Consider the following 22,657-nt stretch of genomic DNA (forward strand, 5'->3'; position numbering starts at 1 on the left):
GAAGCTGCTTCCGGCCCAAGGAATTTGGAACCCCTCTTCGAGATGAGCCTTGGTCTTTCTTGGGATGTTTATGCCCAGTGCGGTGGATTTGGAGATGTTTATTGTGAATCCCGATGCTGCTCGGAATTCTTCGAGCGTTTGCCATAGGGCTCTTATTGACTCTTCCGGGCTGGTGAGTGTGAGGAGCACATCGTCCGCGTAAAGCGCGATTTTGTAGGATTCCACCCTCCCCCTTTCACATAACCATCACACCCTGACCTTTGAATTGAAAGAAATCACAGAAGACACCACCTGCATCCTAAAAGGTCTAAAGCCCTCAAGATGCAAGGGTGACATCTGTCCAGCTACTATCATCAAAGACTGCGCTGCAACCATAGTACCCTTCATCACATGATTCATCAAAGCCTCCTTCACTTCTAGCATGGTTCCTGCTAACCTTAAAGAATCCTGGGTCCTCTCACTACTGAAGAAACCATAACTAGATCCTGCACTACCTAATAACTACCGCCCAGTCATCACAGTCCCATTACTGCTAAAGCTATTAGACAGGGTAGCCTACATTCAAATACAAGACTTCCTGGAGACCAACCACGTCCTAGGTTCATGACAATCAGGTTTTAGGCCAGGACATGGCACTGAATCAGCCTTGCTAGACCTGAAAAACCACCTTGACAGTTTTAGAGACGAGGGAAAACCTGCACCACTTTTCCTTGACCTGTCGGCTGCTTTTGACTTAGTGGACCACAATATACTCTGTCACCACCTTACAGCAGCTGTCAACTTCTCCCAAGAAGCCACCACCTGGGTTTCCACCTTTCTTAAAGGAAGATCAATGAGAGTCTTCTCAGACATAGCCAGCGCCCCTACCGCTCCCATTCTCTGTGGGGTCCCCCAAGGCTCCTGCGTCTCTCCCACCTATACAACATTTTCACCAAACCCCTCTTCGACCTCCTGGACTCCACTGGCATCTCATACACAAATTATGCCGACGACACCCAAATCCTTCTTCCCTTGACCACCAATTTATGACAATAACTCCATCACTATCAACAAAATGTACTCGACAATCCAGGCGTGGATGGCCACAAACCAATTATGTCTCATGGTAGGATCACCAGCAACACTGAATAAACTCAACTTGCAATTCACTTCCTTCACTATCGACGGAAATCTGATCCCGGTTTCTACGTCAGTGAAAGCGCTTGGATTCCATTTGGGCAAGTGAACTTGATCACCTCATTTGCCTACGCAACCAAGTTGATCAATGCTGCCAGACAATTCCTGACACCTTCCAGCTGCCTTACCATTGCTCGAGCTCCAATTGGGGCCATACTAGACTATTGTAATGTCCTCTTTGTAGGTACCTCCCAACAAAACATCAACAAAATGCATATAATCCAAAACAATGCCCTGCGCGCTGCACTCAATATCTCCAAAAGAGAACACATTTCGGCAGCCAGAAGGGAAGCCCACTGGCTCCCCATTCATGAAAGGATCACATTCAAAACACTCTCTATCACACAGAAATGCCTATCAGACACTGCACCAGTGTACCTGGCACAAAAGATTGTAAATGTAAAAGCCAGTGCAATTAGACCAGCCAGGTCAATGCACGCACACTGCATCGCAATTCCCAAATGTAAACGAGTCAAAGGCGGAGGCGCTAGCTTCCCGACGCTAGCAGCCAAGTATTGGAACACCCTCCCATATGCACTACAAGCACAGGAATCATACTGGGCCTTCCGAAAAGCCCTAAAAATGTTGCTATACTCCTAACTAGTGGACATAAGACATGCCCCTTGCATACCTCAGCAAGTGACATTGTGAAACCTCTTGTATGTCTGTAATGCTTTTCCCTCCACCCTCATTTTATGAAGCTTCCTTTTTGAGTACCTGGTCTTGAAACAGCATTTGATGCCTCCGGGCTTAGGCACTTTACAAATGTGAAATTAAATAAATAAATAAATAATTCGACCTATAAATGTCTGTTCCCGTCTTGTCCCGTCTCCCCCTCCCCATTTCCAACATCTACAGGGACGAGGGAGAGGCGACCGGGAGCAGTGAATATTGCCCATAGACATAACAGTGAGAAGCAGAGAGAGGTCTACCACATTACACTACTAGGCTGTCCCGCTAGTCAGGCAAGGTCAGGCCGTTTACCTTAACCATTCACATTGGATTCCTCCAGTTACTCCATATGATTGGAACTGGAGGGGCAGCAGCCAAAAGTTCATTCCTGCAAAAAATGGTGTCTAGTGTGTGTCCAGCACTGCAAATAAGTCTGCTCACTATTTGTTTGAGGTGAAGAGTTTCCAGTAGGGCGTTGAGGGAGTTTGCTGTAGTTTCATGTTCTCTTTCGAACCTGATGTTTAAGTCACCCAGAACAATTATGTTATCTTGATTTGCGTTTTGCAGCAAAAGTAGGGTTATAGGTGGGTGGTCTGCAGGCCAGAAGGAAGATTAAGTTGAATTGGTCATTGAACTTGAGGTCAACTAGGTGTGATTTGCAGAATTCTAATGGTGAGGTTATTGGTGAAGTTGATGCTGATGTGATTTTTGTGCGATAGAGCGATTTCTCCTCTTCTGGTTTCTGTAGATTGTATTAGTTTGCAATTGTTGAGTATGGCTTCATGAGTGATTCATTTGTATACATTTCTGTTTTGTGCTTTGCCATAGATCACATTTTGACTATGCTGCAGTGCGGTGTGTGTGGTTTGGCTTGTTCTTAGTTACTGAAGAATTCTCTTTTTAGACACAAAGAATGGCAGAAACGCTCTGTTCTACTCGCTTCTACCTATTGGAATTTTTAGTATCAGTTGCGAACTGCAATATCACTTTTGTACATCACAAATTGGCGTTTTGTGGTGACATATGGTATCACATATACGTTTAACAACATAAAAGAAACATCCTTACCTTTCTTTATAAACGTATTGACGAATTCAGAACTGGCTAGTTCATGGACGTGCAAATTCTTAACAAGGAAATACTTTCCCATGCTCTCGATTGCGTTCTTCAAACGATCTGGAAGTGTCCCACATTCCGGAATCAAAAAGGAAACCTGTTTCATGTGCAAAATGTGAAAAGCCATGTGAACAAAACTTTGAACTGAAGAGTAAATAAAAGCCTACTTTTTATAACGTCTAAACATACACATTCAAAACTCAGAAGAAGTAAAATGACCACTATCTGAATCAACAGTACCATCAGTAAACATCTTCCAGGGTGAAAATTTGTTGTCCACAGGATAGGTAAGTCAAACAATACAAAAGTAAACTGCAGTATTCTGCATCATTAGATTACAAATTAAACTGTAGATTTCAGGATTACGGTTTCATTACAAATAATAAAAGCCACCTAAAAAACTTCTCTATGTTGGGATTAGCATTCATGTATTTTGATCAATGGATGGCAATCTTGAATTACCAGAAAGCAGGATGTATTTGCTCTTCTGTAAGGCTAACCGTGGTCAGACTTGATGACAAGCACGATTTCGGCAAATACCATTTAGGCTCAGCCTCGTACATCTCGCATTTTAAAAGCACTTTGGGGACAGGGGAAAGGCAGAAAGATGGAAAATGGGGACGTTAAAAATGCAAGCTTTGAAGGAAGAAGCATTGAAGAAAGAGGACAACGGAAGATAAGAGTGAAGGAGGGAGAGGAAACGAGAAAATAAAAGAAAGCAAGTGGGTGAAAGAGAAAAATCGAATGGGGGACAAAGACAGAAAGAGAGAAGGAAGGAACAAACTGGGGAAGAAATGTATAATTACTAAAGTTGCAAGCACCAATGGTGGTAAGAATGTCAAATAATGTCAAGATGAAATAATATGTTGTTTTAACAATTTCAAAGGTTGAGGTGAAAGCCAGTTTAAAGACTGTAATTTAGTAATGTTGTGACAAATTAAAAAGGTGCATTAACTAAATCATGAGCTAAGAGACCCCTTTCATTTTAGAAATGTACATGTAACAAAACTTCATTCCATTGGACTTTTACCTGCTTTTATGATCTATATAGCATGGAAAGTCAAAATCACATCACTCTCCTGCAGTACCCTAAGCCCCTTCAGGAATCGGCAAGTATGAAAAATTAAACTCTCAGTGTACAGCACAAAATTCCTATGTCTCACAATTAGTGAAGATCGAATTTTGAGGCAAGTGACGCATGACTACCTTTCAATACCAGCAAATATTTGTTGGTCAATGTAAGGCTGTTGAACTGGTCATAAACTTCCCATGCTAATACAAACCCTGTACACCCTTCCACTACCCCAACGGGACAGCATCATCAGAACCATATCTCACTTCAGGAAGAGTGCCCTTAAGAAGATCCCACCTGCGCCACCACAAAAGAACCCATGAAAAATGTTTGATTATTATAAAGACCCCTCCCTTCAAGGGCCCGCATGAGACCTCATACACTCCCCTGTATGCCAACAAGACAGTTGTCTGGCCTGACCATGTTAGAAACAGAAAAAATACACTCTATGTAATATAATGTTTTTTTGGCAATGAAGGCGGTGCTTCCAGAGGATTATATTTCTTTTTACTTCATTTAGATCAGACCTGGCACCAAAACAATTATACCACTGCAGCAAATAGTAGAGCAAATTAAAAACGTAATAAATATTGCTAAAGAACCTGATGGTCTTAAGAGACTTGAATACACAATATGAGCTCTACGATATTCTGAGTGGTTTGTCTGAAATAGCGTACTAGCTGGGTTACCCAGCGTTGCCTGTGTCCTGATCGAGTGGTGTTTCATGTGCCATAAAGGTTTTTGCTCTTGTCCTCATGTCAGCAAGTCTTGCTTCAGTTTGCTCTGGCATCTCATTTGCCCTGGAGAAAGAAAGTTGCTCTTATCCTCTGGATGGCAAGTCATGCTGCAGTTTGTTTTTGTGTTTCAGAAGCTCTTGATATTGATTTTCGCTTTGCATCAGATGGAGCTTTTCCAAGTGATGTTCGTTTTTTGTGCAGCATGTTTCAGTCACTCAATGGCTTCAGCATATTTGATAAAATGTCCAAGAAAGATTGATTGATTGTGCTCTCTTCTTGTGAATGAACTTAAGTAAACTGTAACCTTGTCATTTCCCATATTTGGAGTGGCGTGATAAAAAAAAAAGTAAAATTCTTTAAAAAAACCCTTTAATAATAACCTTCGAACTGTATACAGTAGAAATAAATGTCAAAGGAATAATCAACACATCAAATATTTTGCTTCAGACACTTTTCCAAATTTTGCCTCCTTCTAGTACCTACTATAGTGAACCGGGGTGAGCATCAGTAATGAAGGTGTCTACGAAGTGAATATTTTGCATCCAAACATAGACTACCATTTTGCTCCAGACAAAAGATGAATCCAGGCAAAATTTGATAGATGTGGGTCAACGGTGGGGATTTGTATAGCCGCACAAACATTCACGCATACATACATTCAGCTTTATATATAAAGATGATGAGGCTTGGGGGATTAAAGAGTTCCACTGTACCCTCCACCTAGCAATGTAAACACACCCAGAAACTAGCTCTTTGTTTGAACAATCATTGTTACAGGGCTACTAATGGAAGACTTCCAAGTGATATTCCTTCTTACTCCACCTTCAGAAATATGAAGCACTCTAGCCACACTGAATATATTCTTTTAGGGTTTAACAGTCTGAGATTGATGGGGTCATTTTTAGTGACCATTCGTCTGGATAGCAGCCATGATTTTCTCCGACTCACTATCGGAGGTGTAGCCAAGATTGTCTAACAAGTGGGTCCTGAAGCTAATGCAGTTGGCCCCGCTGCAGTGACATTAACATCTGTAAATGCCCACACAGTGCTGCTGAGTGGGCATTTACAGATTTTGGATGGGCCTTGCCCGCTCAGGCCCTCCCCTGTCTACTACGCCTCTGCTCACGATCAGCCTAGCGTTAAATAAATCTTGTGTGTTAATCATGACCAGACTAGGGTGGAGCTGTTGCTCGCTAATAAGAGTGAAATGGACATTTTTGGACTAGGAGTTTGATATCCCTAAACTGCACATCTCCCTTCCTCCTGTTGGCCAGAATAATAGCACCAAGAGAAGTGGCCCCAGCCCACATTCCATTACTCACTGGCTGTCTTCTGCGCCACTCTCCCAGCCGCAATTTTATTTTTACTGGCACTGTCCCGGGTCGCCCCTCTGCTGCCACCAAATATTTCCCCACCACCTCAAACCGCCCCATAAATCTTCATTACCTGACGCTGCTGCCTCCCATGCCACGCTCTGTCTGGCTGACTTGGAAAAAGAAAAGGTCCAATGTCCCTTTTTTGTTTCCCCTGCAGTCACCTTTGTTTGCAGATTTCTTTTATGGGCACTCAGCACACGCACAAAGCTGATTTAATATTTTAAAAAATGAGAAAGAGGAATATGAACACCCTGCAAATAGTCTTAACCACCTCAGTCTGAGGGCAGACCTCGATGGCGACAGCCCTTAGCCTTCACAGAGGCTCTTGCAGTTAGGTTGTCCTTTACCACCACGGTCCGTCTCAGACATCATTGGTTAACATTATGCAACTGGTGGAGTGGTGGCAGCCAGTCAGGAGGCTAGGACCGTTAGCTTGCACTTACAGATAAGTTAGCATTTAATTCCTCCCAGGCTGTCTCCTGCACCACTTCCCCAGTCGTGATTTTCTTTTTATCAACAGTGGCCTCAGACCCATCCTCCCCCCTCACCATGCGATCCCCACTGCCCTCCCACCTGCTCCCTCACTGTCCCTATAGGCCGCTATCTTCTGTGCCATCCTCTACAGCTCCCTGGCCACTGTTGGGAAGGAGCTAGCGCTTTCCTGTTCTCCCAAGCGCTTTAGAATTAGGCAAGACTTCTTTTGACGGTTTCTAGGCACTACAAGAGACCATGGCGAGAGGAGGGGCACTGAGAAAGCTTTTTACATTCAAATATCAAACACACAGACATGGACAGACACTAAAAGAAGGCAGTTATTTAAATATAAGGTGCAAATAACTATTAGCTGAATCAATTGGCAAACGTTAAATCCTATTTCGCGTTTCTCCAAGCACGATAGAAGCAGACTCTCTGCCAAAAGGAATGTGACCTGTGCTAAAATTGGACTACAGGCATTGCGTGGTGCTCGTGCTAGCACAAGCACACTGACCAGCGGTTTGCTGTCTGTCAAAAGCACACGCATGCTAAAAGGAGATTTTAACATGCTCACTGCACACAATGCATACTTTTGGAAAACCAGGTATAAAAGAGATTAGAAGACCAGATAAAAATATGAGTAGAATGAGGAAAGTATGGAGAGAATTACAGGAAAATGCATTAATATATAAATGTTCCTAAGTAGCAAAATGATGAAAAACATGAGCTACAGTGTATTCTTGCATAGGCTAGCAATATGTTAAGTAGTATGGCGGGGGCGTGGCTAACGTGCCATGTAACGGGACGTGCCTGAGAAGAGCTGCTCCAAAGATCCGACATAGATCCGTGACAACATGCGCTTAAACTTTACAAGCAACTCTAAAAATGACGACCCGGACGTGTGAAGGAATGCTCTGCCATCGTGGAAAATGATGAACTGATTGTATGAGCAGCGGCGGTGAAATTGACAACGAAGCTCCTGACGGCACTGCGACTATGTATCCAAAATGGCGGCTAACAAAGGGTCAGCTGCCGTGACGGTGTGATCTGGGGGATGGATCCGGCAGCGAAGCGAAATGGATACATTGTACCCATGGCCTTATGAAATACTGAACAGCGACTGAAGACGGCGTCGCGTGCTACAGTGTGGGGCTTGGAGGAGCGAGTATACCCGTGCAGCGTGCACAGTGACCGCGTGACCGGAGAGATACTGAGACCGGCATCGGGTGTCTGCGCGGCCCACCAATCACTGAGGCGCCCCCCCTCTGCCCGCTGACTTGAATGGTCCGAGAGCACGGGGGCCGCGCATCGATGAGGACGAGCGGTGGATGGCTCGGCATATGACCGGAGCAGGGGGGTGCATTGGAAGGGAGACGAACACACTATAAGCACATAAGTGCGGGGGTGGCTGCTGCTTGAGGCCCGTGCGGCCCCGCGCAGCGGCAACTATCGGGCGGGTGGCCTCTTATCACCTGCATGTGAGGGGACTGTGGAGGCACGGGCCTGTGCAAAGAAGCGGTGCACGAACAAAGGACTCGCCCGCAGTTCCGCCGCTGAGCACTGTGCTGGTATCAACAATCTCGTGTTCACAGGCAGCGCACTTTTGAAGCACACAAAGGCATCCTTGCGGGTGGGGCTATCGGACCGGGCCTGTACAAATCGGTGGCCGGATTAAACTATGAGGAGGTGAGGTGAGGATTGTGCTTGGGAAAAAGGCAGGCTCTACGCTGCAATAAATACAAGAAGAGTCTTGCTAACGTGGATGCCACAGAAAATGAAGGCATTGTAACTAAGAGCCCCTCACTGCGTAAGACCAATATTAGAATGAACTGCCCAAGAGAGGAGGGCTCTCGCACTAAATGCTGGTAGGTTGCAAAAGCGATTTATAAAAGGTGAAGCCAAGATACATGCAAACATTAAGTGCACAGTGAGAGAAGCGAGGTGGCTAGCTGGGCATTACAACTGCAGGACAAGCAGGCCCATATGCTGTAACAACTGATGGGGGGAGTCATGGCCGCATTATTGGAAATATAAGGACGAGGACACTGCACCAAAGAACCCCTGGCTGCTCACGGCTGTCGCTGGTCTGCACCATCGTGGGGTGGAGAATCGCGCACCAAAGTCTGATGGGATGCGGGAGTGACCCGTGGACGGTGAAGCCCAAATACACAGGGAATAAATTGCTTTGCATGACGGATGAGCCAACTGATACGTGGGAGGACATAACCCACTCGGGCGCATTGCTCAGAGCACGGGAATCCTTGCAGACGCCTCTGAACAATAATCAGAATCAGTAGCGACCTGCAGACTACACTGCGGAATTCAGCAACAGAATTGCGATACCGCGGACGGAGCGGTGTGAGGTGATTGCCCCAGATCACAATATGGCAGGAAGAGTGATCAAGGGCAAGAGCAAGGAGCCCACGATGGAGGCGTTCACCAAGACGCAGCATTCCCCAGTTGCGTCGGCGAAGGAGAGCACAAGCGGACCCACAGGAAGTTCCCTGGGGACTGAAAATCACCAGATATTGGCAGCCATAACGGAACTAAAGGATTCTTGGGGGATAGCAATGGCGGACTTAAAGATTTCCTTAGAGGCTAAGATAGACGCGGTCGGGATCAACGTCAACCTGCTACGACAAGATGTCAGAGCGCTGGCAGACAGAACAAGCAATCTGGAAAGCGCGGTCAAAACTAACACGACCACCAGCACTGACAATGCGAAGGAAGTCCACATACTAAAAAAAGTGGCTAACCTGGAGAATCGTGCAGAGGAGGCGGAAGGGAGAGCGAGAAGGAACAACATTCGAGTGGTTGGTCTGCCGGAGGGAGAAGAAGGCCAGGATCCTACAAACTATGTCGAGAATATGATCCTGCAAGAAATAGGAGCTGACAAACTCTCACAAGGATTCACAGTGGAGCGTGCACACAGAGCCCTCACGAGGAAACCAAAGCCGGGAGCCCCTCCCCGCGCAATTATTGCCAAGATTCTGAATTACAGAGATCGTGAGAAAATATTGGAGTATTTCAGGAAAGGGGGCACGATAGATAGAACTTCGACTACCATCACAGCTCATCCTAATTATACAATGCTAGTCCAGAGACAAAGGTACAGCTATGTAGCGGTGAAGAGACGGCTGCGCACGGCTGGCATCAAATACATGCTTCTATACCCCGCGAGACTGAAAGTGATACACACAAGTCAAATGTTTTTCTTTGATACCCCAGAAGAGGCGGCTGCATGGCTGGATTTACAGGGCTGCCCAGAACAAGATGCCACACGAGCCCAAGGAAAACAAGATAAGTGACTAAAACAATCTATGCATACTGGTATATCACATTGTGAGGTATCCCAGTCGAGATTCGATAGGAACACAGAGATGAGTAGCGATGGGAGATGAGGAAGCTAGGTTATGATATCCTTGATTCTATCGAAGCGCATTGGATAGAGCCTTGAGTATATAAGCAAACTGGATATTAGCATGTTGTAATATGGTGGCAGATAGGAGCGGCAGAACACAGGCGTCTTACCCCACAAGTCCCCCACAAGTAGTAGTAGAAGTAACAGGATAGTCATTAGGGCTACCTCACCCCGCTGAGCTCCGAGTACAGGCTATTGCCGGAAAGGGCTAGATGCGGGGGGGCCCGAGATCCAGGGATGGAGCTGGGCAATTGTTGGGGAGTGCAAAGTTGGGGAAGGGAAGGGTGGCAGGAGGGGTGTTTGGGGTGTTTGTGGTTGAGGGTAGTTTAAACAGGGGAGCAAGCCTATATAGACAGAATTGGAAGACAGAACTGGACTGTAATGATGGAAGGGAAAAGAAGGATTCCAACAAGCCATCGGGGACCTTAAAATAATTACGTGGAATGTCAGGGGCCTCAATAGTTATTTAAAGAGGAACAAGGTTATGTTGTACCTACGCAGACAAAAGATAGATATTGCATTGGAGACACATTTGACACGCGAAAAGATGGGAACGCTTGCGAAAAAATGGAAAGGGGTTGTGGCGGGCTCGACATATTCTGCCTATGCTAGAGGGGTGCTCACCTGGGTGGCGCTGCATGTCCCATTTCACTTGTTGCAGGAAACTGCGGAAACAGATGGGAGGATGGTTATATTGAGGGGATTGGTGGAGAACAGGGAGATAAGCATTGTGAATACATATGCCCCCAACCAGAATACAGCAACATACCCCGAGTACGAACCTTAGTACGTGTATGGGGAGCGCAATGATCTGGGGATGGGATTTTAACTGTGTGCTAAACCCTAGAATAGATAGATCGGAAGATGGATAGACCCGCCTCTGCGGCTAAAGCGCTACAGATGCTGCTAGATGACTTTGGTCTGGCAGATGTGTGGAGAACAAAACATCCCCAAGAAAGGCAGTGCTCGCACTATTCCAGCCCGAAACAGTTGCACACGAGTCTAGACTATGGGCCTCATCACGAGTTTGGCTGTAGCCCTTAAATGCGGTGGTAACGGTATTACAGCTGCATTTAAGGGCTGGTCCTATCACGAGTTGGGCGCTAAATGGGCTGTTTTACCTCCAGCCTTTCTCTGGAGGTGAAAATCCCCTGTTTTCGGCTGTATTACCGCCGGCTGTATTAGCACGCATAATTAGCGCTGAAAATACCCCATTGAATCCAAGGGACCCAATGGGGAATGGGGATTTACCGTTAACACCCAACTCGTGATCCGGCAGTAATACAGCTGGACCGGTCGGTGCTAGAGCTATTACAGTCGGCGGTATTACAGCCGGGAATACAGCCCAACTCGTGATGAGGCCCTATGTCTTTGCCACGTCGGACATACTGATGGAAACGGCGCGGGCAGAGTACAAAGCGAGGGTCCTCTCAGATCAGTCGCCCCTGGTTATCGGCTGGCAGTCCTGCCCCCCGAGAGCAAGGATTCCAACATGGCGGCTTCGGGCAGGGGCAGAGGCACTTAAGGACTCCCTCTTCAGGTAAGACATAAGAGAAGCTATTATAAACAATTTTGAGGTGAATACGGGTACCGTGGACTCAGCGAGCACGCTATGGGAAGCTTTCAAGGTGGTGATGCGGGGCGTAGCCATAGCAAAAACTCTAGAGGCCTGCAAGGTGGGATCCTGGGCGATCTACAGGAGACAGAAAGGGAATTGGAAAAGGCGCTGAGAGACAGTGGGGACACTGGAAGGGACATGGAGTTGATTCTTAAATTACAACAGACATGTGCAGAGCAGTGGGACAGAATGTGCAACCTCAACTATAAAAAATACATAGAAAGACAGCATGCGGGAGGAGATAAAACAGGGAGGCTCTTGGCACGGTTATACAAGAGCGAGATCCCCAGACCTACCATTAGGACGATAACAAGAGAAGATGGCAGTGTAGTTGACACCCAGGAGGAAGGGAATCAGGAGTTTGCAGAATACTATAGGAATCTTTACGGGGATGAAGAGGGAAGCAATTATGGAGTAATAACAGAAACACTTGAAGACATAGGTCTGCCTACAATAAGTACCGAAGAAAGAGAGGAGCTAGATGCGCTGATTACCTTAGAGGAATTAGAAGTAGTAGTAAGGCAGCTACCTACTAGTAAGACCCCGGGAGCAGACGGGTTCCCAAGTGAGTTTTATAAAGTGTACAAAGGTGCTCCCCCCGATGTTGAATATGCTTAATGAAGCGTTTGAGCCAGGCCGGCTGCCAGAGTCGCTCAGAGAAGCGATTATAATACCGCTTCCCAAGCCCAATAAACCTGGGCATTGCTGTGGCCCTTACAGACCATTGTCAATGCTGAACCAAGACAGTAGAATATTGACGGCTGTCTTAGCAAATAGATTGCGAAGAGTCATTGGCAAGCTAATACACCCTGATCAGACGGGCTATGTCCCGAATAGGAACATAACTCACAATCACAGACGTCTTCATTGGGTTATTGAATGAGGGAGCAGGAATGAGGGTGAAATGGCAATTGTGTCCTTAGAGGCTGTAAAGGCCTTCGATTCTGTGAAATGGCCATGGCTGCTGGCGGCCTTGGCAGGTTATGGTATGGGGCCTGGATACATAAGATGGGCAAAGATGCTATACAGTGTACCGTTGGCCAGAGTCAAAACAGGAGCGGTTATATCTGAAAGATGGCAACTAGGAAGAGGCACCAGACAGGGGTGCCCATGGTCCCCTATGTTGTACATATTAGCTCTGGAGCCTTTGGCGATATACCTCAGACAACAGTATGAACCTGTAGGCATCGAAGTGGGAGGGGAGCGACACTTGATTTCACTGTATGCAGATGATTTGCTACTGTACCTAAAACATCTGGAAGAGAATCTCCAGTACATCCTAGTGGTGATGGAAAGGTATGCGGGGCTGTCGGGCATGGCAGTGAACCCTCAGAAATCTATCATCTTCCCGCTAGGGAACTATCGGGGAATTCCTGCCAGAAGGTTGCTGATGCTACAGACTCCTTGGGCTGTTAGTACTTTTCGATATCTTGGGATAGATGTTTACCACACAGTGGAAGAAGAACATGGGCACAATACTGAAGTAGCCGTAGGGAAAATTGAGAAGTGTATGAAATTCTGGGTGAAGTTGCCTCTAGAAATGATGGGGCGAGGGGCATTGCTCAAGATGGTGGTCTTGCCAAGGCTCCTGCATTATTTTGTGAACATTCCGTACTTGATGCCTCAGAAGTTTTTTACTAGACTTAATAGCATGTGCAGGGATTTCCTGTGGCATGGCACCAGAAACAGGGTAGCACTATGGAAACTGCAGAACTTTTACGAAAAAGGTGCAATAAAACTGCCTAATTACGAGGTTTATTATGTAGCGAGCCAACTGAAATATGTCGCCAAATGGCTCTCGGATGAATCGACCCCTGAATCCAGGCTGTTTGGTCAAGATTGTGCCCCGTTCTATCTATAAGAGATGATTGATCGGGCTGCCCAAAACAGAAATGAAAGAGCGTCGCAAAATGATGATGCTTGGATGGAGGATGTGGCGCCGGGCATGCCAGATGATGGAAAACCCAATCCCATGCTCCCCGCAGATACCGTTGATTGCATTGACAGGAGGAGATGAGCAGCTATGGAAGACAATTGGGAACCATTGGGAATCTGTGGGGCTGGTAAGGATGGGAGATATGTGGCGAGAAGGGACTATCATACATTTTGGAGAGTTGGGAGAGGAGGTGGGGTTACACGAAGGCCAGTTTATCAAATATCTTAGAATGGTACAGATAATTAAGAAAACATGGCCTAAAACGATACTAGAAGAAGAACCAGACGCTACCATAGACACGATATATGATATTGCAGAAGGTGGGAATGAGATCTCTAGACTGTACGAAATGTTGATGTCTAAAGTTGGGAAAGAATTGATACAACTAAGACTAGATTGGGAAACGGAAGTGGGAGCTCCGATAGAGGACCGGATGTGGGAACGTGCCCTGGGGTACCATAAGAAGGTGTCCAGAAACACAAGATTGAAACAGATACAACTATATGTTACGCACAGGGCATACTTGACACCCATGAGGATATCGAGGTTTGAAAATGCAGGGCGACAAACATGCCCTAAATGCGACGAGGAACAGGCTGACATGGTACACATGTTCTGGTCATGCCCGGTAATTGAGCGCTTCTGGGGTGAAGTGGCGTGGAGACTTGCGGAAAAAGGGATCACTATTGTCATAGATTCAGCTTGGGCCTGCTTACTGGGGGGGGTGCCCAAGATCGCAGAAACTTAAACATGTCAATAAACTAAAAGATCTAGCGTATGTGCTAGCAAAACGAAGGATTGCCATGGGATGGAAGACCTGTCATAGGCCACGGGTGGAGGTGTAGTGGAAAGAGTTGCAGAGGAGGGAGGAGGCAGAGACCACGGTGTGGCAAGAGGCAAGTAATACTGGGGAAGAGGAAGAAATGGGAACCCTGATGGCATGGAGATTGTTGATAGCGGAACTATTTGGAACAATACAAGATCGGACAGAATCTGCAGGAAATGAAACCCCGCTACGCGGAGCGGATACAGAGTGATTGGAATTAATAGGCTCATAAAGGGGGGTGGGATAAGGGGAGCAGTGACAGAATAATGCGAGAAATATTGCGCACAATTGTAATGGTGATAACTGCACTGCGAGTTTGGTTTGTATTGGTTTTGTTTGTTTGAATTTAATAATAAAAACTATTTAAAAAAAAAAAAAAAAAGAGTAGTATGGCCTGACAGAAATTGCTGATGAAGAAAGGAAGGCTGAGGCATCCCTTGTATGGAAGAAGGACGGTGTGGGATGGAGCCATGCCAGTATCGAGTGACCAAGTCGAGAGTATATATTCTCATGCCTGGCACCAGTTTGTCAGGACAAAGGAACGGTTGAGGGGCAGAAGAGACCATTCAGGCAGCAGAGTTCTTTGCTCCTAGCCTCATTTCTCTAAAGAACACACTTGTTATCCTTGCAAGATAGACTCTTGGCCTTACTTCCCTATAGGGGCATACTTTACTCTGGCGTGAGCGTGATTAGGGGTACCCTTATAATTAGTGATAAGCCTGGAAGTAAGGCTACCCTTACAGTGGTGACCTGACGTGATCTCAGTTTTGCCCACATACTTTGCGACGCTCTAGGCCAGTCACCAGGAGTCACACCCATCTACAGAGACTGGTCCCCCAAATAAAAAAAAACATGTATCCTGAGCAATTTTATTAGAAGCCATTTTAAAAGGAGTCCTCTCCGCACACTGAAGCAGGGCGTGGCTCCAGAGAGAAAGACAGGCCAGCTTCGTACCAGATGAAACTGTACTAAACAAAGCCCATGTGAGCATACTCTTGAAAGTGATAACAAGGGGATATGTATGTCTGTATGATAGTATGGTGATGTAGATGAAGTTCCAGGTCAATGGAATAGAGTGAATAGGACTTTTGGTGATATGTTATGGGATAGATCGAATAGGACTTTTTGTGATGTGTTATGGTATTAATTGGATAGGATTTCAGGTGATGTGGTAAGGAGAAGATTGGATAGGAGGTGGGTTATGTACTGAAATTGTCGCAGATTTCTGTTTTTCTACTTTTTATAATGGAAAAGGGAGCCTCCGCGAATTAAAGACTGAGAGGAAAGGGAGCCCCAGAGTAATAGGTTGAGAAGGTAGAAGCATGCATTATTCTTTTATGATGCTAAAAGCAATGGGATCCTCACCATATTAAAAAAGCTGGGAAGGTGGGATTACAAGGATATAAGGAAAAGAAATAGTGGCTGGGTATAAAGAATGGGCCTCGATTTTAGTCAATTATTTTTGTATATTTTCTTTTGTATTTTGTGGTAAAAAAGGAAGGAAGGTGGATGAGTCGCGGTGTGTGTGTAAGTGGAAAAGAACAAAGTGGTGTGGGGAAAAAGGGGGTTGATCTGTATTTTTGTGTAACAAGTAGCAGCGTGCGCAGCATAGCAGTAGGGTCCAAGTGAAGCATTAGGAAAGCCCACAACAATATGGGGGAAGAACTCAAATAAAACACATGTATAGGGTCCTGCCACTGTATTGTAACAGGATAGATAAGAATCACAAACAATGGATAGTAGAATCAAAGGGGGGGGGGGATGTCCTGCTCCCGGCCAGAGCAGGGCTCCCATAACTGAAACATGCTAGAAAAAATATCCATCTTTTTCGCAGCATAATATAAAGGGAAAGAAAATCCCAAAAAGAAAAGAGATTTTAGATCTCTGGCGATTATTCGAGGATATGGATGATCAGGAAGGTGAAAAAGATATCCATTGTAAGGGGATATACCCCGTAACGCCTAAACCTGCACTAGGGTATACAAATCCAGTCAATAAGCCTCCAGTGGTAGAGATAGTGTTAACAACAGGAGTATCAGTATTAGCAACTAGGCGGTAGGGACGGCTCAAGAGCTTTTGCAACTCCACCTCCATATAAACCATCCACAAGCTGTCAGGGGACAAACCTTGGTATCCTGTGAACAAAGACCACTTGGGGCTTATACACCTGTAAATATTGGTAAAACAAAAACACCAGCAAAAAGGAACAAACTACAGCCCTACAAAAGGCTCCCGTGTCCTCATTGCAGGAAAGGAACCTTCAGAACTACATCTCCCAAGCACCCCCGGGCCAGGAACTACACATCAGAGCCAACGCACGGGGCTTGTGCTCCAACTCACGACCAGAGAAGACGTGCCGGTCGGAGCTCCTGCGATGGGGATCAGCAAGAGAGGCCACGCCCCGCAACACTTCTCCATTGGCCCCTCGCCAGCAAAAGATAAGTCGCACTGTACGGTGGGAGGTCCACAACACGGCGAGAGTTGCCCATCGCCGCGTTACCGAACAAATAATAGGAAATTGCCCAGGGGAGCACGCGCAGGGGGCACAGCCCAGCATTCCAAGTCCCCTGCTTCACCGAAAGCTAAGTCACTGTCTAATTCCTCGGCGCCATAGACATAGCGGCTAGTGCGCATACTTACCGAACAACGCCCACCGGGCAGTGCATATATCTGCATATTCAGAAAACCCAATTAGCCACGCGGCTTAACACCACGTTCGCAGTCCTCTTGTGCGGCTGAGCAGTCGCAACTCGTCACGTGCGACAAATCGCACAAACTCACGCCCAAGGAGGCAATGTCTTAAGACAGTGCACCCCGAGGCACTGGTGAAACACGGAAGCACGTGCGGCGTAAAACCGCACAACCAATGCAAAACTTCCCCATTGCATGCCACTAATACGTAGGCAAGCCGCAGACTAGAAAGGGGCATTAACCTGGCGCATGCTTAGCGTGTTGTATATGAGTATGTGTGTGTGAAGAAACACGTATAGTAATACCTGCTCTCATTTCAGCATTGAAAACTGCTCCAAAACCGGACCTGAGAGTGCGCAGGCAGGAGGCCAGCACTCACCCCAATGCTAAGTGCCTTTCTGATCCTAATTGTGGTGCATACATCAGTGTTAATGTATGCATAGTATGTAATTATGTTACATTGTGTTTTCCCTTGTCCTTGGTCCTACCCACTTCCCCTTTCCTAACCCTTTTTCTGGTTACCCTCAAGAACTGAACCCATCCAACCAACGATTCCCTAACCCTCTTTCCCCACTGGGGTCTCGGAGGTCTGTGTGGGCTTATGCTGGCAGGCGCCCAGACCGCAGGGGGGATGGTTGGTTTGTGCCACTGCTGGACCTGGAAACTGAAAGCATGACAGTAGCACAAGCCCAAGTGTGACAGGTCCCCAAGTGGTACGAAACGCCAGATCATGGAGGAACTTACTAAGGTTTTGCAAGGCTTACAGGCCGAACTCGCTGCTACAAGGCAGGACTATGCAGTGTTGGCAACCCAGGTGCGTAGTTTGACCGCACAACAATCTCCCCTCCCATCTGAAGGCTCCGTCCCCACACCAGTTCAAGTTCATGTCTCCCCAGAATCCATAGTTCCATTGGCCCCACCTGAGAGGTATTCAGGAGATCCGCAGAAGTATGATACTTTCTTAACGCAATGTAAACACCATTTCTTGACGAAACCAGCTGCCTTTAAAACTGCTCAGGCGAGAACGGCTTTCGTCTATATTATCTCACTGGGGATGCGGCGGCCTAGGCAAACCCTCTTGTACAAAGGGATGATGGGGTACTATATGATTGGGAAGAGTTCCAGTCAGAATTTGGAAAAATCTTTAACCGAAGGGCTGCAACCATGTACAAAGATCGAGAACTCTTGACCTTACAACAAGGTGGTAAGGAATTGGTGACCTATGTCACTCAGTTCAACCGTTTGGTGGCTGAGGCGGATTGGCCTCGAGAAAAACAAATGTCCCTCTTTTACCAAGGCCTGAGAGACGATCTTAAAGATCTAATAGCTCAGGTAGATCCTCAACCTAGAGACTGCCCTGCCATGATTGTCTTGGCTTTACGCCTAGATCATCGACAGGCCAAACATTGAGGAGACAAAAGGTGTGGTGAATCACGTCCAATAGCACGGTTGGATCAATCCTGTGTCTCTCGACCAACTGGCCCTGTTGAAAAGACCTCTGGGGATGAACCCGTGCAAATTGGGTCCATTCGAGGACCACTTACTAAAGAAGAGAAAGACCTCAGGCGTAAGGAGGGGCTCTGTTTGTATTGTGGAACTACAGGACACTTCGTAAAAGAGTGTCCCACAAAACCTAAGATACAGGGAAACGCCTCGGCTCGACAGTAGTAGGGGTGGTACGGTCGAGCCAAGCGATGAAGGTTACCCCAGTCATCGGACTCTTGAATTATGCTCCGCATGTAACAATGTCCGGGACCTTAGGGTTTCTTGGTCAGGACGTTCTTGTTACCCTTCTCTTAGATTCTGGGGCTATGGGTAATTTCATCGACATTGCCTACAACAACAAGTTGGGAGTTCCCATATGTCGAAAAGAAGTTCCTGAATCAATGAAAGCTGTGGATGGAACAGCGTTGTGTTCCAGTCCTATAACACACCGCACACAGGTTTTAAGTTTACTTTGCCAACAAGGTCACATGGAAAGTATCCAGTTCGATCTGATTGCAGCTCCTCAGTTTGGCATTATCCTAGGTCTACCATGGTTTAATAAGCATGATCCACAGGTGATCTGGTCTGAAGGCAAGGTAATATTATCCTCCACAAAGTGTTTAACGCATTGTTATAAACCTACGCAAGATCTAGCACAGGCACAACCAGGCGGAGGTGCCCTATGTGGCACATACGTGGAGGGTGTTGATCTAAGCTCCCTGCCTTCAGAATATCAAGATTATCAGGAAGTATTTAGTAAACAGGCTGCGGAGACCTTGCCATCCCACAGACCGTTCGACTGCCGTACTGACCTAGAGCCTGGCGCTGTGTTACCTTGTAGTCGCATTTATGCACTGACTGAAGCTGAGACGTTTACATCTAAAGAACTACATTGACACTAATCTCAAGAACGGGTTTATCAGACAATCCAACTCACCGGTATCGTCACCTCTCTTTTTTATACCCAAAAAGACTGGTGATTTGAGAACTTGCATTGACTATCGCGGTATAAACCGCATTACAATCAAAAACAGATACCCGTTACCCCTCATTCCAGTGTTGTTGGACCAAGTGCATAATGCAACGGTCTATACTAAACTGGATTTACGGGGGGCTTATCACCGGGTACGTGTTCGAGCCGGTGATGAGTGGAAGACGGCATTCAGGACCAAATTCGGTTTGTACGAGTATCAAGTCATGCCCTTCGGCCTGTGTAATGCCCCAGCAGCATTCCAACACTTTCTCGACAAAGTCCTGCGCGGGTACCTAGATGTATTGGCAGTAATGTACATAGATGATATTTTGATATACTCTCAAAATATGCAAGAACATGTAAAGCACGTTCGTGTTATGTTACAACATTTACGAGAACTTCGACTGTATGCTAAAAATCGAGAAATGTGAATTTCATCGATCTACCGTGGAATTTCTGGGGTATTTCCTGACGCCAGCGGGAGTTCAAATGGATCAGCGGAAGGTACAAGCTGTCCTAGAATGGCCAGTTCCTACGTCAGTCAAAGAAGTGCAAGCCTTTTTAGGTTTCGCCAATTTTTATCGGCGTTTTATTAAAAACTTCTCAGAATTGATAACACCTGTCACAGCATTACTCAAAAAAGGAAAGGCATTCCTGTGGAGTAAAGCTGCAGAACAAGGCTTTCAACAATTAAAGCAGGCTTTCGCCTCTGCGCCTGTATTAAGACATCCTGACCTAGCTTTACCGTTCATTGTAGAAAAGGATGCTTCTAGCTACGCTCTAGGGGCGGTATTGTCACAATGAGACCCTCAGACTGGTTTATTGCATCCGGTTGCTTTTTACTCCCGGAAACTACTCCCCGCGTAGGTAAACTATGCTATCGCCGATCGAGAATTATTGGCGGTAAAGGCAGCCTTCGAGGAATGGCGGCATTACTTGTTAGGTGCTCGGCACACAGTAACAGTGTTTACAGTCCATCGGAACCTACAATTCATTAAAACCGCAAAAACTCTTAGTCCTCGTCAATTACGTTGGGCATTGTTTTTTGCCGACTTTGATTTCTTGATAACATATCGCCTGGGTGCCGACCACCGAAAAGCGGATATACTATCACGGTATCCGGAAGGAGAGACCAAGGAGCAACAGGAACCTCATACTATAGTACCTACTACACGCATTATCGGTGTGGTGGGCAGACCCAACATTTTTGAGGACGTCCTCAAGGCCATGTCTGCACAAGAGTTGCAAGATTGGTGTGCAAAAGGAGTATGACATTCATTGGAGAATGGCATTGCTTATCACGCCAAGGCTTTATACCTACCTATGGTAGAATTGCAGAAAGATGTCATACAGTGGTGTCATGATGCCCCTACGGCTGGTCATCCAGGAATAACTAAAACTCAGAAAAATGCAGCTCGACATTATCGGTGGCCTACTTTGAATCGCGATGTGCGTTTATACGTTTCTGAGTGTAATATCTGTGGCCGGCAGAAGGCCAGCCATCAAAAACCAGCAGGGTTGTTGCAACCCTTGCCTACACCGCCGTTTCCATGGCATACAGTTACCATGGATTTAATTGTAGATCTACCGCCAATCCATATGTTTACTTCAATTCTGGTAGTAGTTGACTCCCTCACAAAAATGAGTCATTTCATCCCTTGTAAGGGAACTCCTACAACAGGAGAGTTAGCAGAATTGTTCTTGCAAAACATAGTGCGGTTACATGGCTTGCCAACACGTGTTATTAGAGATCGTGGCCCTCAGTTTACTTCTCGCTTTTGGCGGGCTTTCTGCCGATTAATAGGCATAAAAGTAAGCTCGTCTTCTGGTTACCATCCAGAAACCGATGGCCAAACAGAAAAGGTAAATCAGGGCCTGGAGCAATTTTTGCGTTGCTACACCACCAGCGCAGAAACATCCTGGGTGCAATATGTCTGGTTAGCAGAAATTGCTTACAATAACACCGAACATACCTCCACCAAATGTACCCCATTTTATGGTACCTACGGTTTTCTTTTTTTTATTTTTTATTTTTTTATTTGTTTTGGCTTAAGCCTTTACAAAAATAATACAAAATAGTTAACATAAAACACATAAAAAAATTTCATTGTTTTCCACCAACCCTGCCAATTTTCTATTTTTCAGCTAAATCAATGTTTTAAATACTTTTATCCCTTGTTTTATTATGTTAAATGATCAGTCCACTTTCTATTATCACCTGGATTGCTGCAAATATCAAAACTGCATTGCTTCCTGAGGTAATTCTGTCCCAAAAGAGGTCTGAGATTATATCTTCCTCTCTCCACACAAAGTCTCTGAAAAGTCTCAGTCGTTGAGGCCATGTGCCTTCACATTCCATTAGAACATGCCTTAATGTTTGTTTGGTGGGATTGACACAGATTGAACATAATTTTTTTGCCATATCCCCTTGGTTGCGCTTTTCCAGAACAGCCCCACACAGGACAAGGTTCAGTCTCATTCTAAGGAAGTCTGAGCGCAGTTTCCTGTTTGGGGATTTTAGTAGGTAGCAAGAGAGACACCCAAGTTTCTTTTCTCCCTTCAGAAATGGATTTTGAATTGGTGTATCTCTTACTCTCTCTACTGTTTCAATCCAATCCCATTGTTCTAATCTTCTTTTCACTTTGAGTGGGTTTAGGACTAAGGTTTCTTTGTTTATGTCTAAAGTCTTCAGTCTTTCTAATGTTCTTGCTTCTAACAAGGTGAGGATAGTTGATTTCTTTAGCAATGTTTCATGTCTGAGGTCTCCATACAGTGTCGAGTCCTTGCTTGTTGCTATTTCTCGAGACAATGTAATGAGTTTCCAGTCTGCCATACAGTTTAACGATTTTAGACCTAGCTCAAATCTCAAGCTTTCTGAGGAGGCACAATTTGGGAGACCCAGAACTTTTTTCCATAGGCGGCCCTCAAAATTGTCCCAGTTTATGAACCAAAGATCGGGTTTGACTTCTAAACCATACAGGATAACTGGGACGACTTTGGCAAGATAGAACTTTACCAATGGGAGAATAGAAAATTTACAAAGTTTATAGTTTAATTTGATCATTTGTGATATAAATTGTATTA

At 45.8% G+C, this 22,657-nt stretch overlaps 1 protein-coding gene across 4 annotated transcripts in view; it reads right to left on the bottom strand.

Annotated features, from left to right (window-relative positions):
• The window catches only part of RPP40 (ribonuclease P/MRP subunit p40), an 872,477-nt gene that overhangs the window by 810,485 nt on the left and 39,335 nt on the right, over positions 1-22,657 (bottom strand). For all 4 annotated transcript variants that reach the window (XR_011274228.1, XR_011274227.1, XM_069613449.1 and 1 more), the window contains exon 2: positions 2,917-3,061. Coding sequence is in view for 2 of the 4 variants with exons in the window: in XM_069613449.1 (XP_069469550.1) it covers positions 2,917-3,061 (145 nt within the window). In the remaining 2 variants the exon portion in view is untranslated. The remainder of the gene's footprint in view (positions 1-2,916; positions 3,062-22,657) is intronic.

The sequence above is a fragment of the Ambystoma mexicanum genome, chromosome 5p, assembly GCF_040938575.1.
Source record: "Ambystoma mexicanum isolate Mex_15411 chromosome 5p, UKY_AmexF1_1, whole genome shotgun sequence".
Taxonomy (NCBI): domain Eukaryota; kingdom Metazoa; phylum Chordata; class Amphibia; order Caudata; family Ambystomatidae; genus Ambystoma; species Ambystoma mexicanum.